A 16,436-nucleotide genomic window follows, 5' to 3' on the forward strand; every position below is an offset into this window, starting at 1 on the left:
CACAGTGACAGGCAGCCACCCACACACCCAGTGGCTGATAGTGGGACCCTGTTTGTTTTATCAGACTCATTTTAGCGCCATCTATTGGTGAACCACTGGAGGGACCCCAGTCTTTTTTTAACAATGGGTCACAGATGAAAATATTTGAAGGTCTTTTACAGACATACATGCTGTATTTAAGAGAATACTGAATTTCTGATTCAAAACTCCAATCAACTCAAGTGTAAAACACCAGTCCTGACTGAGTAACCTGGATTTGGCTTTTTTATTTTAAAGTGGCCAAGAGGGCTTTTTAGAATCTGTCTTAAACCTAGTGTAATATCAGTTAAAACAACAACAACAACAACATAGATATATTGCAGGTGGTGTGTAGGTGGTGCCTACTCTGTGCCCAGGGCCATTGTTTCTATGTACTACTTGGTTTTATCAAATGTTATTGATAGATGAAGAAAACACAATCTCAGGCATGTGAAAATATATAAAAAGGCTTAACTTGCAAATATGTTTTCAAACAGTTCTATGTTAAGGCTGAAACGCCTGTTTCAACGGCTGCTCTCCACTGCAAGCATAGATTGCAATAAATATTTAAAATATTTATGGTCAGAAAATGTGCAGTAGCCTATTCCATATATTGATCACAATGGGGAGCTTGGGAGCTTGTTTGTATTTATCACAAGACTATCTATCTATTGAACCTATTATTATTACTTTCAACTATTTTACCGTCATATTTTTCAGACAGACAGACAGACAGACAGACAGACAGACAGACAGACAGACAGACAGACAGACAGACAGACAGACAGAAAGACAGATAGACAGATAGACAGATAGACAGATAGACAGATAGATAGATAGATAGATAGATAGATAGATAGATAGATAGATAGATAGATAGATAGATAGATAAATAGATAGATAGATAGATAGATAGATAGATAGATAGATAGATAGATAGATAGACAGATAGACAGATAGATAGTTTGAACCTTGAAATAAAGCAATGGGGAGAGGGATAATATTATAACTATGGGGTATACTCGCGGCAAAAAAATAAGAAAGAAATCCAGTCACGTGATAAAGCAACGTTGGCGTCGTTTCCATGGAGCTGTTTTTGCAGTCCTGAAGCTGATTGGCTGAAGACAAAACTACCACGGCCATTGGTCAGTATGCGTTCTTCGTACAACCAATCACATGGTGCGCTTTTTACAAACTGAATTGTGGTTCAGGATGTTGTCAGTGTGGTGTGAATGAACCGAATGAACACTCACTCACTCAGCAGGAACTTTAAATCTCGACACATTATCGAGCAGTTTGGTCATTCATTAATATAATCTGGAATAATCATTGATGCCATTTAGAAAGTAAAGGTAAGTTACTGTCTTTGTATTCAAAAGTAAAAAAATATATATTTTTTTGTTCTTGACTCTTAGCTCTGGTCCATAGCGTTAGGAGTTCTCGTAGCTCCTTCTAACGCTATGGACCAGAGCTAACGTTAACCCTAGACAACAAACAGTGGTGTAAAGTAACTAAGTACATGCACTCAAATACTGTACTTAAGTACAATTTTGAGGTATTTTTACTTTAGTGGAGTATTTCCAAATTTCTGTACTTTTACTTCTACTCCACTACATCTCAGAGGCAAATATTGTACTTTTACTGAACTACAATTATTTTATTACTTTAGTTACTAGTTACTTTGTAGACATTTGAAAACTTGCAATGGGACCTTCTGCATAATTAGTGCTTTCTACCTTTGGTACTTTAATTACATTTTGATACCAATACTTTTGTATTTTTACTCAAGTAGAATTTTAATTCCTAACTTTTACTTGTAACAGAGTAATTCTACATTGCAGTAATTGATACTTTTACTTAAGTACGGGGTAACGTTACAGCGAGTAACGACTTCGAGTTATTGAATAGTTGAGACGATTATTATGAACATTTAGAGCGTGAGTTTGAACCGTGGTAATGAAGATATGACGGTTTGGCATCATACGTTGGATGCCACCATTTTACTACTTCAGGGTCCCCAATACTTTTTATGAGTGTAGCTAGGCTAGTAGTGCCCGGGTTTATATTTGTAATCAGTGGTGGAAAGTTACTAAGTACATGTACTCAAGCACTGTACTTAAGTAAAAAATATGTATTTTTTACTTTACAGGAATATTTCCAGTTTAATACTTTTACTTCTACTCCACTACATCTCAGTCAGAGGCAAATATTGTACTTATTACTCCACTACAATTATTTGAAAACTTTAGTTACTAGTTACTTTGTAAAAACATACATTAACCACTTCAGACCTATTATACTTGTAATGTTACCGCATTCCATGTACTGTCGTCTTGCTTACTTGTGTGTTCTTGTAGACTTTCGCTTAGGCTACATCATAGTATACTGAATATTTGTCCTTATATCGTCCTCAAACTAGACCTCGTTATGGAGTCTTCACCAGTACTTGGTCAGCAAAGTCAGAACAAAATGCACAGTGATCACAAAAGGTAAGAGTGTGTGTGTGTGTGTGTGTGTGTGTGTGTGTGTGTGTGTGTGTGTGTGTGTGTGTGTGTGTGTGTGTGTGTGTGTGTGTGTGTGTGTGTGTGTGTGTGTGTGTGATTAATTACTTTTCTGACTACCATTATTGGTGATAATGGAAGTCTACAAAGTAGTTTATTGCTTCTAACACACTGATTCTCTCTACACAGAATGAAGAATGAACTTAACACAATGCCTGCAAATTCGACGGCTTCTAAACAGCGGCCTGTGCCTCACCTCAACAAAAAGGATATGGAGAACCAGGACCCAGAGGGTTCCAAAAACCAAAAGGCACCAGTGAGACCAGGTCTAAGTAGACTACCGGTGCTTGCAAAATCTTTGCATCTTCAGGTTCCATCTGATTTCAGTCAATCCCACAAAAGGTGGGAGGAGAACTCTCCGTCTGTAAGTGCCTTTTCCCCCACTTGTGAACCTACCTAATTTGTTTCACTTAAATGAGATGATGTCTTTTATGATAGTGTTATATGTCTTTTGTGCTTTATCATTTTCTTGTAGAGAAAATCAAAGAGGAGCAAGCCATGCACCAAGCCTGTGCCATTCAAATTTTCTGAACCTAGGACAGCAAAAACGGCAATCCATCAGAAGCCTCAAACTGTAGCTACAGCAACTCAAGCTAGAGCTACACAACTTGAGAAAACTTGCTCTGTCAATTCAAAAACAAAAGACATGAATGCAAAACCAACCAGTGCATCCTCAAAGACTCAGGGTGCCAAAGCTCACCTCTCTACTGCTCAACATTCAACAAGGAAAGACAATCCTGCGGTCTTGTCACCGAACAATAAGGATTTATCCCCAGAAAAAGAGAAGCATCAAGGCTATCAGCCTCCTAGTGCTGTGTCTTCAGTGTCTCATGCTCCCAAACATATAACTAAGATTGTAAACAATACTTTACATGCATCACCATGTCTTGGCCATTCCAGTACATTTTCCAGAACCCCACAGTCCAATCCTTCATTATCCACCCCCAAGAGTGTCTCATTTGCCTTGGCTGAGCCTACTGCTGGTACAGAGGCCTGTTTAAATAACTTTGGCTTGCTCAGTCTCAAAGATCCATCCAAGACCCTGGGCCCTCATACTTGGCAGACTGTGCATTCTGCTCCGGGTGTCAATTCTTCAAGCAATACAGCTGGTAACTGTTTTGTCTGTGCAACAATACAATAGCGAATTACTTGTTATGATTTTCCTTTTTTACTATTTGTTTATTTTGCTTCTTTCTATGATGATTGTCATGCATCATGGAAGGGTTAACACTTACTATGACTGAGCTTTTATCTGTCTTTCAGGCAAAGGGGAGACGTTACACCAGCCTGACCATGCAGCCATGCTCAGGTTCCTGCAGAATGAGAGAAACAATGTTATGGCTTCAACAACTCCACAGTCCACAAAACCTTATAACTACCAGGTGTGTTCACAGTTTCTGTAGTCATCTGGGTTGATTTGAAAGGTCACAACAAAAATGTCAATGTAATTTGTTTTATATGGCAGTATTGGAAACAACGTATTAATGCACACAATACATTAATAAGTACAATAAATGAATGAATATATGAATCCCTAAAAACTGTACGAAAGACAAGAGATAGAAAGTAAAAATAATACAAGTTTTTAAGAATAATAAATTGTGGGGTAAATGATTATCCTTAATGGGCTAGCCTGGACTTCTATATCAGAACATTCCAGAGCCTTGGAACATTCACTGCAAATGACTGGTTAACTTTTTGTTCAGGCAGAGTCGTTGGGACCAGAAGAGCTCGTCTTCTTAGACTCACAATCTAGAGAAGCTAAAGTGTTTGTAACTGGTTCTGGCCCGGCGCTAGCCGACAACGGTGGTGGGGGGGTGGCGGGGGACTTTTTTTTTTAAATTATTTATTTTTTACAGATAGCAGCTGAAGTCCTTGTCATGTCTGTCTGTCTATCAGTCCCTTCCGGTACACACAACACCACTGACCACTTTCTTAATACACTGAGGAAGGCTTGACGCCAAAACGCTATTAATTAAAAAAGTACCAGAAGGTTTGTTTTTTTAACTGGCAGTCTTGACCTAGGGGGCGAGATGGTCCGGTTGAGGGGGCATCGCAAAGCGTGCACACAAAATATTTGGGTTCTCAAAATGCATATTTGTGCTCAAACACGAAGACTTATATAGTACATGTGCACAGTAATGAGCAGGAAAATATCTGTACATTTTACATATGAATTGTCTCCAGATTTAGGACAATATACTTTTATCAGACCAAGTAGTATAGACTGTACTCACACTTCTTACATAAAGGATCTACACCATGAATTTAAAAATGTTTTTTAATATTTAATATCATATTGTTTATGTCCCTCAAACGTTTTTCAAAAGGTTTGAGCCTAAATCAAGCCTCAGATATACTCATTCCAACTAACTTCTCTCTGGCTTATAAAGCACTTTCACCTGCAATACCACATTGTCCTGTTTGGCACGGGGTTATTGAGCCAGTTTGTATGCATGTTATCTCCTGGTTCTGTGCGGAAAAAGTAAAGTAAAAAAAAAAAAGAAAAAATTAAAAAAGTTTCAGTTGGAACTAAAAGAACGGGAGGGATTGTACCGAACGTGACGTCACGTTCGGGTAAAAATCAGTTTGGTCTGATTTGAGACCAATTTACAGAAAACCCCAGATATGCTGTGAAAGCCTGAGTGTTCAAACTGGGGTATTGTTTGGGATAGAAGAGAGGTAGGGGAGACCAAAAACACACAAAAAAGAAGAAAAAGTTCAAATTCATGGTGTAGTCCCTTTAACACATTACCTGCCATTCACGGTTATATCCGTGAATTCAAATCCAACCGTTATCTGCCATGTCCATGATTTAAAAAAACATTTTTTGTTTTGAAAAAATCATACTGTGGCGGTCGGATTTAAGGGGTGGCGGCCCGCCACTGCTTAATGCATATAGGGGAAACAACCGTTGTGTTCCATTCAGGTCAAATGGGGTCAGGGTGCTGTGCCTGCTATTATCACAACCCAGCCTATTGAATTGATTTGAATTGTTCTCTGAGTGTGTTTACCTTGCCCCCCCCCCCCCCACTGTTTTTGATTGTAATTGTATTCTCTGTACTTTTCAGCCCCTGAGAGTTTCTGTCTTGAAGAGTCAAAAGAAGGCTCGGCCAACTACAGGTTAGAAGAGCAGCTTAACTTGTGTGCTGTAATGTTCTCAATTATACATTTTCCTATTAAACAGCATCCCTATTCTGGGCAAGGAAGAAAGATCAAGGAAGGGACGCTAAGGTGGAAGTTTTGACACATGGGAGACCCTGGAGGCTAACTGGAATCGGAAGTTCGATGGAATGCATTGCAGTCAGAGCCAGTTGGACCAGCTTATGAACAAGCACGATTGCGACCTTTGTCATAAAATCGGTTTAGGAATATAAAATAAGACCTATCACAGGTTGTTTTCTGATTACTTGTTTTTCGATGTGCACACTACGTAATTTTATTGATTCATCTAAACGGTGCCAGGCTCGGCTGTATCGCAATAATTGGTTGTCAGGCTGGCTGACAGTCTCGTGATAACAGCCCATACTTACTGCACAGTCAGAAATGTACTAGGCACAACCTTGTCTCTGATCCCGCTAGGACGAGGCCCTCCTCTGAAGGTGGTCTATAGGGAACAGTGTTGATTATGTGGTCGGCAGTCTGCTCAAGCTCCCCACACATGCATGCTGCGCTGTCTGCCAAGCCCCACTTCTTCATAGACGATTTGAAGCAGCCGACCCATACGTAGTACGTATGCTGTTCAGCAGGGTCCATTTCCGGTGTGGTAGATCTTCTCCTTCAACGCTGTCTCCCGGGTCCTGGATACGTGTGTGTCATCTTTATTTTTCTGGAACGAGTATTTTGCAAAAGTCGCAATCGACCTCAATCAAATAGTGTAGGCTCATTGACTACAATGCATTCCACCGAACTTCCGGTTGCAGTTTGTCTCCCAGTGCGACAAATCTGCCAGCTGGAATTGCTGGATAGAGAAAATTAGGTAGTCTGTTCCTTGATCTATCTTCCTTGATTCGGGGCATGTCATAATAGGCAAAGATTCTGTGAAAATAGCTGATCGACAAGCTCCCATTGCGTGTCGAGTTTGTAATGAGCTATTTTGGGGTGAGGAGATTTGGTGTAGGGGGAAAACGGAGGGGATCAAGTACGGACTCCGGCCAGGACACTGTTCAAAGTAATAGATTGAGTCACAAACCCGCCCCAAAATATTTATTTTAATTATTCCAGGCAAAAATAATTTAGAACCCATATAACCCCTGACAATAACACTTCTTCCATCGCTCCAAACATCTCAGTATCTCTACATAATTTTGATCTCCGATCCTAACTGGCAAATACGACCTTCGCTGTCATGTTCAAAGATGCTTCCTCCTCCATGCGGTGTCCCTCAAGGGTCCATACTTGGGCCCCTACTATTTTCAATTTATATGCTCTCATTGGGTGTCATCATTCACAACCATAACCTCACCTTCCATTGCTGTGCAGATGACTCCCAAATATATGTCCCAATTCAAACCTGTATCTTTCAGCTAAGAAACATAGCAAAAATCAAGTCATTTTTAACAGTAACCAAATCTTTAACAGATATTAAAGTTACTTCATGCTTTCATCACATCACACTTAGATTATTGTAATGCACTTTACACCGGCGTAACCCAGAAATCCATTTACCATCTGCAACTAGTCCAGAATGCTGCCGTCAGGCTCCACTTTGCTGTGCAGATGAAACTTTAGCTTACACTGGTTAGTCAGGTCCTGTATATCCCTAAGAGAACATATGGCAGCTGACAAATTGGCAGAAGATTATCACCCTCATGTTCCGTTCATCAGTCCCCTCGCCCATGGTAATTAAGCTGGATGTTTGATAACAAAATATACTACAACAATGCCACTGTAAGAGGTCAATAGAAATTTGTATCAAGGCTGTACATACTGTATAGTATGCCCTTTTGTATTTTCTTAAAGGACCAAAGGATTCTGTGCAGTTCTCGCCAGACCCTGCTGCGCTGCAAAGCATACTCCAGAATGAGGGGGTGAAGGCTGGAGGAACCTTGGGGGCCACTCCTAAAACCTCTGGCAGAAACACCTCCATCTACACAGTAAGCAGAGTTCAATTTTGTATAATGTTTTCTTCTTTATCACTTTTTGCTTATTTCTTATTCTTTTATTCGCCACAATTCTCTCATAAACATAGCAGAAGACGTCTATTTAATATGGTGCTTCACTTTACAGGCACGGAGAGTACCCATTAGCAGAAGTCACAAAAAGACCATTGAAACAGCAATGGGTAAGAGATGCCATACTATTCCTCTTAAACACCTGGTGTCCTTATTTTGGGCAAGCTCAGATAGTTAAAAAAAATTGCACATATACAGTACAAGCTTGAGCTAGTAGATTGTCATACAGTACGAAGATGTCACACAGAAGTAGCCAAAGTATAAAACAGGGTTTAAGTGGTTAAACGACCATACCGCTGTAAATACATGTCAGGAGCTGTCTCTCAGGTTGTGGCATGTGAAGGCTGAATTTCTAGACCAGAAAACAAAAAAATGAAGGTCCCATTACAGAGGCGCCTAGTAATATAACATGGAAATGCAGGCTTCTTTTGACTGAAGTTTTTTAGGATACATCTGCTGTATATTGTTTGCAGCCTTTGTTATCCCACATTTTTTGCATGGTACAGACTTTTCTTATAAGAAAATGGTGGAAGAACAGAGCAGTGAATTTGTTTACAAATGTTTATTGTTACATTTATTGTCTCCGCCAGGCCATGTCCTTGTGTCTGTGAACCGGCACTGTTGGACCGAACTTTGCATGCACACTCCCAGGAGGCCTGTTATAGCGCCTCCAGGAGGAAGATTTTTGCAAAACACATTTTTATATTACTACAGACTGTCCAAACCTCATGCAAATCGGTGCAAATTATCACTGTAGTCGAGTCAGTCAGTAAGTAGGGAGTGGCCCGTTTTGCACAAAATGCCCCAAATCAACGTGGTTGTTGCTTCTTACGTGCCTGTCTCGCTCGCTCTATCTATAGTCTGGTTTCAATCACATGACTAATATTTACATCGGAAGAATCCTCAACACGATGGTCTCACAGTAGGCAGGAAAATGCTATGACATAGGGGAATCCCTCAGCGGAGGCTATCCAATTTGGGAGTCCTCATCAGCCTGGCCTTCTATCCTATTCTATAGAAGTAGTCGAGGAGAGCCTCAGTAGTGACACGCAGCTATTTACGATATGTGTATGCCTCAGCGTGACTATAGCCAACCTTAATTCAGGAACAGAATTCATCCTGTGGTGTGTAGTGGTGCTTGTCAGTATTATAGTATTTCATAGTGTCAGATAAACGATATACTCCAACAATATCACAATATCAAATTATTATCGGTGCTGACTGTATGCCCTTTTACATTTCTTAAAGGACCAACAAATTCAGTGCAGTTCTCCCCAGACCCTGCTGCGCTGCAAAGCATCCTCCAGAATGAGGGGGTGAAGGCTGGAGGAACCTTGGGGGCCACGCCTAAAACCTCTGACAGAAACACCTCCATCTACACAGTAAGCAGAGTTCAATTTTGTATAATGTTTTCTTCTTTATCACTTTTTGCTTATTTCTTATTCTTTTATTCACCACAATTCTCTCATAAACATAGCAGAAGACGTCTATTTAATATGGTGCCTCACTTTACAGGCACAGAGAGTACCCATTGGCAGAAGTCACAAAAAGACAATTGAAACAGCAATGGGTAAGAGATGCCATACTATTCCTCTTAAACACCTGGTGTCCTCATTTTGGGCAAGCTCAGATAGTAAAAAAAATAAATAAAAAATAGCACATATACAGTACAAGCTTGAGCTAGTAGATTGTCATACGAAGATGTCACACAGAAGTAGCCAAAGTATAAAACAGGGTTTAAGTGGTTAAACGACCATACCGCTGTAAATACATGTCAGGAGCTGTCTCTCAGGTTGTGGCATCTGAAGGCTGAATTTCTAGACCAGAAAACAAAAAAATGAAGGTCCCATTACAGAGGCGCCTAGTAATATAACATGGAAATGCAGGCTTCTTTTGACTGACGTTTTTTAGGATACATCTGCTGTATATTGTTTGCAGCCTTTGTTATCCCACATTTTTTGCATGGTACAGACTTTTCTTATAAGAAAATGGTGGAAGAACAGAGCAGTGAATTTGTTTACAAATGTTTATTGTTACATTTATTGTCTCCGCCAGGCCATGTCCTTGTGTCTGTGAACCGGCACTGTTGGACCGAACTTTGCATGCACACTCCCGGAAGGCCTGTTATAGCGCCTCCAGGAGGAAGATTTTTGCAAAACACATTCTTATATTACTACAGACTGTCCAAACCTCATGCAAATCGGTGCAAATTATCACTGTAGTCGAGTCAGTCAGTAAGTAGGGAGTGGCCCGTTTTGCAAAAAAATCCACAAATCAACGTGGTTGTTGCTTCTTGCGTGCCTGTCTCGCTCGCTCTATCTATAGTCTGGTTTCAATCACATGACTAATATTTACATCGGAAGAATCCTCAACACGATGGTCTCACAGTAGGCAGGAAAATGCTATGACATAGGGGAATGCCTCAGCGGAGGCTATCCAATTTGGGAGTCCTTATCAGCCTGGCCTTCTATCCTATTCTATAGAAGTAGTCAAGGAGAGCCTCAGTAGTGACACGCAGCTATTTACGATATGTGTATGCCTCAGCGTGACTATAGCCAACCTTTATTCAGGAACAGAATTCATCCTGTGGTGTGTAGTGGTGCTTGTCAGTATTATAGTATTTCATAGTGTCAGATAAACGATATACTCCAACAATATCAAATTATTATCGGTGCTGACTGTATGCCCTTTTACATTTCTTAAAGGACCAACAAATTCAGTGCAGTTCTCCCCAGACCCTGCTGCGCTGCAAAGCATCCTCCAGAACGAGGGGGTGAAGGCTGGGGGCCCCACACCTGGCAGAGGCACCTCTATCTACGCAGTAATGGCTAATTTATACTTACATTGTACATGTCTGTAATACAGTATATATTGGGCTTAAGCAGAGATTGATTTTGTGTAATGTGTTCTTCTTCCTCACTCCTTTTTTCTTTTAGCCAGTTGTTCTCATAACAGCTCTCTCATAAATAAATATACCGTAGTTCTTTTCAACGTGGTGCTTCTCTTTACAGGCACAGAGAATACCTGTTTCCAGAAGTCGCAAAGAAACCATTGGAGCAATGGGTAAGATTGCGATACTATTCCTCTTAAAGCACCATACCACTGTGAGTCATTGTCTATTCACAGTTTCGGCCGTATACCGGTATCCTACATAAACATAGACAACTTTTCTTGGCTTAAGTTTTAGTAGTCCACAGTTTCTTCATAGTCAGTAAAAAGTTAACAAACTTACTTGAATAACTGAGTCAATGTTGGCTATCAACATCATTGTGCAATTAATAAATCCAATTTGAAAAACTTCCATAAAACAATATTTTCCACAAGGTACTATATCGATATACATTTCTTTAACTCCTGCTTTAAAATGCAACGATAATGTAATAAAATGTATTGTGTTGGATTACCTATAGACAAGTCTCTGCAAGCTGATTTTCATTCTGTACTGAAATTAACTGAATCCAGTGGCTGTCTTGAAAATCAGACTACGGTATGCTTTGGGAAATGGTCGGCAGTAATATTAATGCCAAGTATACTGTGAATCATAATCAATGGGCTAAACATGCCAGACCGCTGGTATGGTCCTTGTAACATCATGACATGACATGGACTGTGACTTGTCTTTATGTGACTTTTTTTGTTCAGAGTCTTCACAGAGAGTCCCTGACACCAGGCATCGTCCTCTGTCCAGTATACACGTATGTCCCATTTATGTCTTATTTTTAGAGTGCCATATCTGCTACAGTGACACTCTCATTACAGTGACACTCATTCCTCCATCTAATGATGTTGCTGTTTTCAGAGGAGGTTTCTGTCTGCATCTCGGGTGCACTATGCTGGCTCTCCCTTGCTCAAGGGCCCCCAGATCTATGCCGGCTCCCCATTGCTCAAGGGCCCCCAGAGCAGTGACAAAGGACTACAGTCACACAAGGAGGTGAGGATAGGGAAGGGAAACGCTAACTTATATAAAATAAGTGTCATACGCAGATGTTGCTCAGCTGTCAAAGACAGACTCTCCACTCCATGCCTACTGATTTCTTTGTAATTTCTGCATTTTTTTATAGTTCATTTCAAGTATTTGAATGTGTTTGACTCGGATGTTTTTGTGCATTCGTCTATTGTGAGCATGTGTTATGTTATTTGCTGCAAACCAGATTTCCTACACAGGGCATTTGAACAAATGATTCTAAAGACAGACTTTGAAATGCTTGTGGTGAATTTTACATGGTGTAGTTGCACACTGATAGTGATTATGTTGCAGCAGGCCATGATTTCATTTCTAGGGGAAACACCAGGCAATAAAGATCAATAATTTAAAACATCTTTTGGCAGGATGTTGTCCAGAAGTTATTTACTGATGAAGAGGAGGATTGTCCTCCATGTACGGAAGTAGCAGATGGAGTTGCTGAGACAAAAGCAGAGCAGCTGTCAGAGCAGCATTCCGATGTAAGATAACAAACCCAAACTCAGGGTGGAGATTCATATGTGAGATAATGGCAACACTTAAAATGTATTGTAAAGAAAGGGTTGCACTCATACATATTCCATTCACTTGATTTAATTGTTTATTCATCAATTAAATCAAGAGAACAGATTGTTTGAGCGTGACTTTTGATTTACAAAATGTTTCTAGAGTACTAGGATAATGCATTATCCTAGAAAACCCACAGGGTTTACTAAATCTCACCTGCACAACCCAACCGAATATTATGCTGTTGTTACACTTTTTTTTTTTTTTTTTTTTAACAATTTTTATCCCGCGATTTTTGTAACCCATTTTTTTCACCCGGTGCCAATTTCCTAAGTGATCCTGGGCGCTACACCAGCCCTACACCAGCGCTACACCAGTCCCCCACAGCCAGGGAGGCCAGGGCCGAGCTCATGCTTCCTTCAGTGCATGAGAGCCAACTGACCTTCTTGTCACCTGACAGGGGGGAGTTTCCCTGGTTGGACGTAGCGCGTGGAAGGAACACGTTATTCCAACCAGTTCCCTTCCCCTCCATCAAGCGCCCCGGCTATCATGGGGGAGGCGGTATAGCGACCAGGATTACTACATGTTTTTGTGAGGGTATTAACTACCCTAGGAGACACGGGGAGAACATGCCACATTTGTTGTTTTTAAATGTACAAATAAATAATACATTTTCATTGCATTGGTGGTCTGAGCACATTGGCATCACTTAAAACAAACATTACAACAACCTTTCATAACCGTTTCATCCATGCTGTTGTCTCTGCCTCTCCTCTTCCAGATAAAATCTCACCATGAACAAAAGGGAGAGATAAGTAACTGCCATGGGGAGCAGGAGTCCCAGAGGAGGGCAGGAGGACAGCCATTCTTGCAGGCACCGGAGAGACAATCTGTGATTTTCTTCTCAACGGGCAAAAATCTCATCAGAACTCCCCATGTTGAGAAGCTTGAAACCTCTGCTCTGCGGGAGAAGCATAGTAAGAATTTATCTTCACACAGACTCACATCATTAGGGCAAGTAGAGACAGAGGTAGCATTGCACTGACGAATTCACACACACACACACACACACACACACACACACACACACACACACACACACACACACACACACACACACAGTCATCTTTTCAGGTGTACTTGCATAATAGTTTATTCTGGATTGCAACTACAGGTACCTGTCACACGCGTGAACCTCTGTGCTTACAGACGCTGTTGTCCAGAAGAGTGGCGCTCCAGGCTGTGTGGTGGCATTGCTGCGGAAGCGCATGCACCTTCAGCAGGAGGAGCGGCTGGACGATGAGGTGGCCACCTACACATCACTGCCTGCCCCCGACTCTGCCTCTGCCCTGCCCCCTCCAGCTTTCCAACCCCCACGACCTCGCTGCCAGAACCCGCTGGCCTCTGTCTTGCATTTCCAGGACTTCACTGTGAGTGAAATTACTTGGATGTATTGGATTTTGTTACAATTTCAGATATATGCATGCTATGTATGTATGACAGAATTTATTAAGTAGACAACTTTTGAAAACTGACAGCTACTAAAATATGCTATTAGTTGTTATCATCTTAACAGTTGTTATTTCTGCGATAAACTATACAATCTGTAGTTGAATGGATTTTAAATGGATTTGTAGTATTTTGGAGTAGAACAGTTACATAGTAATTATGGATTATTTCAGTATGTATATAATGTGAACACATCTCTGATGAACACATTAACATTATTTACTTCTTGTGCTCCCCTCATCATCCAGAGATTCGTGCCGATCACTCCATAGTCTTGGACATGTATCAGGAGGAAGGAGACAGACTGGTGGTTCGAAGAAAGGAAAAGACTTGGGGACTTTTCCTTCACTCTCACTGCTTCTCAAAGTACCGAGGGATGGAAGCTCTGCTGTTGCTGATCCTGTTTCAAAGATCTCTACTGTGCAATCTAATTAAGTGAAGAAAATATTGTATGCTTCCAAATGTAATTTGTAATATAGTTGTAGAGTTGTATAACTTGCACTGTAGACATTCTTTAGTTTTTTTTATTCTTTAAACAGTCTCTCCTGTTAGTGTGTTTAACAACCAGTTCAAAAACAAAACATTGTTGTGTTTTCTTTTGATTTGGTATTGGCGCAATATTGTCGACTATGAATTGTATGTTTTTATGCCTACACTTGAAAACATGGCTAGTCAAAAACAATTATTTTGAGGGTATGTCACACAAAAGTCTATTGTCACCAATGAACGTGAACGACTGCTTAAAGTCTTCAGCTCTGCTGACCTGTAAACATTTCTATGCTTGATCAGTTGTTTTAACTAGAAAAATAGAAGCCAATTGCCTGAGACAATGGGGGGAACAGTTAGAAATGTTATCATTCTAATAAACTTAAAGCTACACTATATGACTTTAGTGAGTAAAATGTTATTTTCGCAAATTAGATTGGTCAAATAACATTTTAATACAATATAACATACACAATTGTGGTGGTTGTATTTGGTGTTCCTGTTCTTCTACTTTTAGATGCTGTGTGGTCTGGTTTGACCACTACTGGGTGACAAGTGGTACTGCTTGAAGGTCAAACTTCAAATTCTCCCCTGAGCAAGTAGGCTGGCTCTACTAGCTAAGTTGTAAAGATTTCAGCAATTGTACAGGTCACTGGGGATCGAATCCGGAGTAGGACATGAAAGTGAGAGTGTATCCTTAAGTGAGTATTTATAATGTCAGCTGTTTATTGTGTTGCATACTTCAACATTTATACAATACACTGGAGTCTTGTATGGATCTGAACAGATTCATATTGTGTACAGTTATAATAAATTCATATTTCACTGTCACGGTGTGCCTAAGATTTTGATTGCTACGGTATAGCCCCATGTATACATGATTACCCCACACATGTTTCTCTGCTATGTGGTGAGTGTCTGTCCTTCCTTGTGCCAAACCTAAAGTTCAAGATTTTCTGATGGCAAGTGCACAAGGGTACACAAAGTGCACGAACTCTAGAATTATGAACATTATGTGTCAATCATGCTGTCACTCTACTGAGGACTCCAATCAAATATCAATGTATAGAGGTGTAACGATATAGTAACTGCATCGAAAAATCGATTTTAATTTCCCATGATCTACTATATCGATATGCAAACAGCAACATATCGTATCGTTTGACTTTGTATCGTGTCGAATCGTTTTGCAATGCAAATAATCATATCAAATCGTTTTGCAATACTAATCTATTTTAGCGATACTAAGTACTTGCGTGTTGTAATTAGCAATTTTAAGAAGAAAAAAGAGAAAGAGGGGTTTAATTACTTTTCCATTACATATCGCTACACTTGGTTTATCGATAAATGTGTGTAATCTATGTGTTCACGTCAAGATGCGGGGTTGTCCAAATGTGTTCAAATACGTCCATATATTTTCCAGAGAATCACTGTGTTTACTTATCTGTATCCATAATAATAAATGTTTCCCTTAAAAAACCTGCTCTATCCACACGTTTCACACAGATTATAATTTTTTTGCTAAATATTTACTGTATCGATTTTAAATCATTGAATCGTATCGTATCGCCATGAATGAACCAATATCGTCCATGTATCGTATCGTCAACCATGTATTGTGATGCGTATCGTATCGTTGTTAAAATGTATCGTTACACCCCTTAGGTTCTCTTGTGGAATCCTAATCAAATGTTCATGTAAAAAGGCGGCACATAGGAGCATCATGTACCCTGCTGTGAGGGACACTGTATCCTTATACTGTTGTAGCATACCGGTAGGTGTGGCATTACAGCTGTGTTCCGTAAATATGATACACTGTTGCAGTTGAGTAACTACATGGTAAAGGGCATCTTCCTTAAGATCCTTCATTCTTGTTTATGGGGAATTCTATGGTAGGTATAAAATGTTATGTATTTCTTGTTTACAAATAAAATTAAATAAAAAGGTGTTATAAAGTTATACCGTTTTATGTGCATTATACAATTAGGCTAACAGTTAGAAAGTATTTAAAAAATGGTGTAGAAATTGTGCACATACTGTATGTTCACTGTATATCCTATCCTGTTGTGTAAGTGTCCACTGTAGGTGGTTGTAGTGTAGAGTATATTTAGTTCAGTGACTGGTAGAATGTGTCAAGGGGGGGTGGGGGGCGTGGTGGATTGAGGGGGGCATGAGCAGGATCAGCAACAGTCGCCTATAAAGCCTGAGTCTCCATCAGTC

The 16,436-nt window shown here is 40.1% G+C and overlaps 1 protein-coding gene across 4 annotated transcripts; it reads left to right on the forward strand.

Annotated features, from left to right (window-relative positions):
- Window positions 1–1,228: 1,228 nt before the first annotated feature.
- troap (trophinin associated protein) lies at window positions 1,229–15,047 on the forward strand. 4 transcript variants are annotated; one of them, XM_084068327.1, is made up of 18 exons: window positions 1,229–1,370; window positions 2,438–2,507; window positions 2,709–2,943; window positions 3,055–3,688; window positions 3,843–3,961; window positions 5,651–5,702; window positions 7,542–7,675; window positions 7,809–7,863; window positions 9,002–9,135; window positions 9,269–9,323; window positions 10,459–10,574; window positions 10,765–10,816; window positions 11,396–11,448; window positions 11,553–11,684; window positions 12,083–12,196; window positions 13,003–13,198; window positions 13,431–13,651; window positions 13,979–15,047. In XM_084068327.1, exons 2-18 carry the CDS (start codon window positions 2,446–2,448, stop codon window positions 14,000–14,002), a joined length of 2,388 nt encoding a protein of 795 aa, XP_083924453.1. In that variant the 5' UTR covers window positions 1,229–1,370; window positions 2,438–2,445; the 3' UTR covers window positions 14,003–15,047. The 4 variants fall into 4 exon arrangements, with proteins under 4 accessions (XP_083924453.1, XP_083924455.1, XP_083924456.1 ...); XM_084068328.1 differs by having other exon boundaries at window positions 1,246–1,364; XM_084068329.1 differs by lacking the exons at window positions 9,002–9,135; window positions 9,269–9,323.
- The last annotated feature ends 1,389 nt before the right edge of the window (window positions 15,048–16,436 follow it).

The sequence above is a fragment of the Gymnoscopelus microlampas genome, assembly GCF_963454915.1.
Source record: "Gymnoscopelus microlampas genome assembly, chromosome: 10".
In the NCBI taxonomy this organism is placed as follows: Eukaryota; Metazoa; Chordata; class Actinopteri; order Myctophiformes; family Myctophidae; genus Gymnoscopelus; species Gymnoscopelus microlampas.

Coding starts and splice junctions, on each gene's coding strand:
- troap (XM_084068327.1), top strand. CDS start 2,446: ATGGAGTCTTCACCAGTACTTGGTCAGCAAAGTCAGAACAAAATGCAC. Junction 3,962..5,650: donor CAAAACCTTATAACTACCAG/GTGTGTTCACAG, acceptor TGTACTTTTCAG/CCCCTGAGAGTTTCTGTCTT. Junction 10,575..10,764: donor GAGGCACCTCTATCTACGCA/GTAATGGCTAAT, acceptor TTCTCTTTACAG/GCACAGAGAATACCTGTTTC.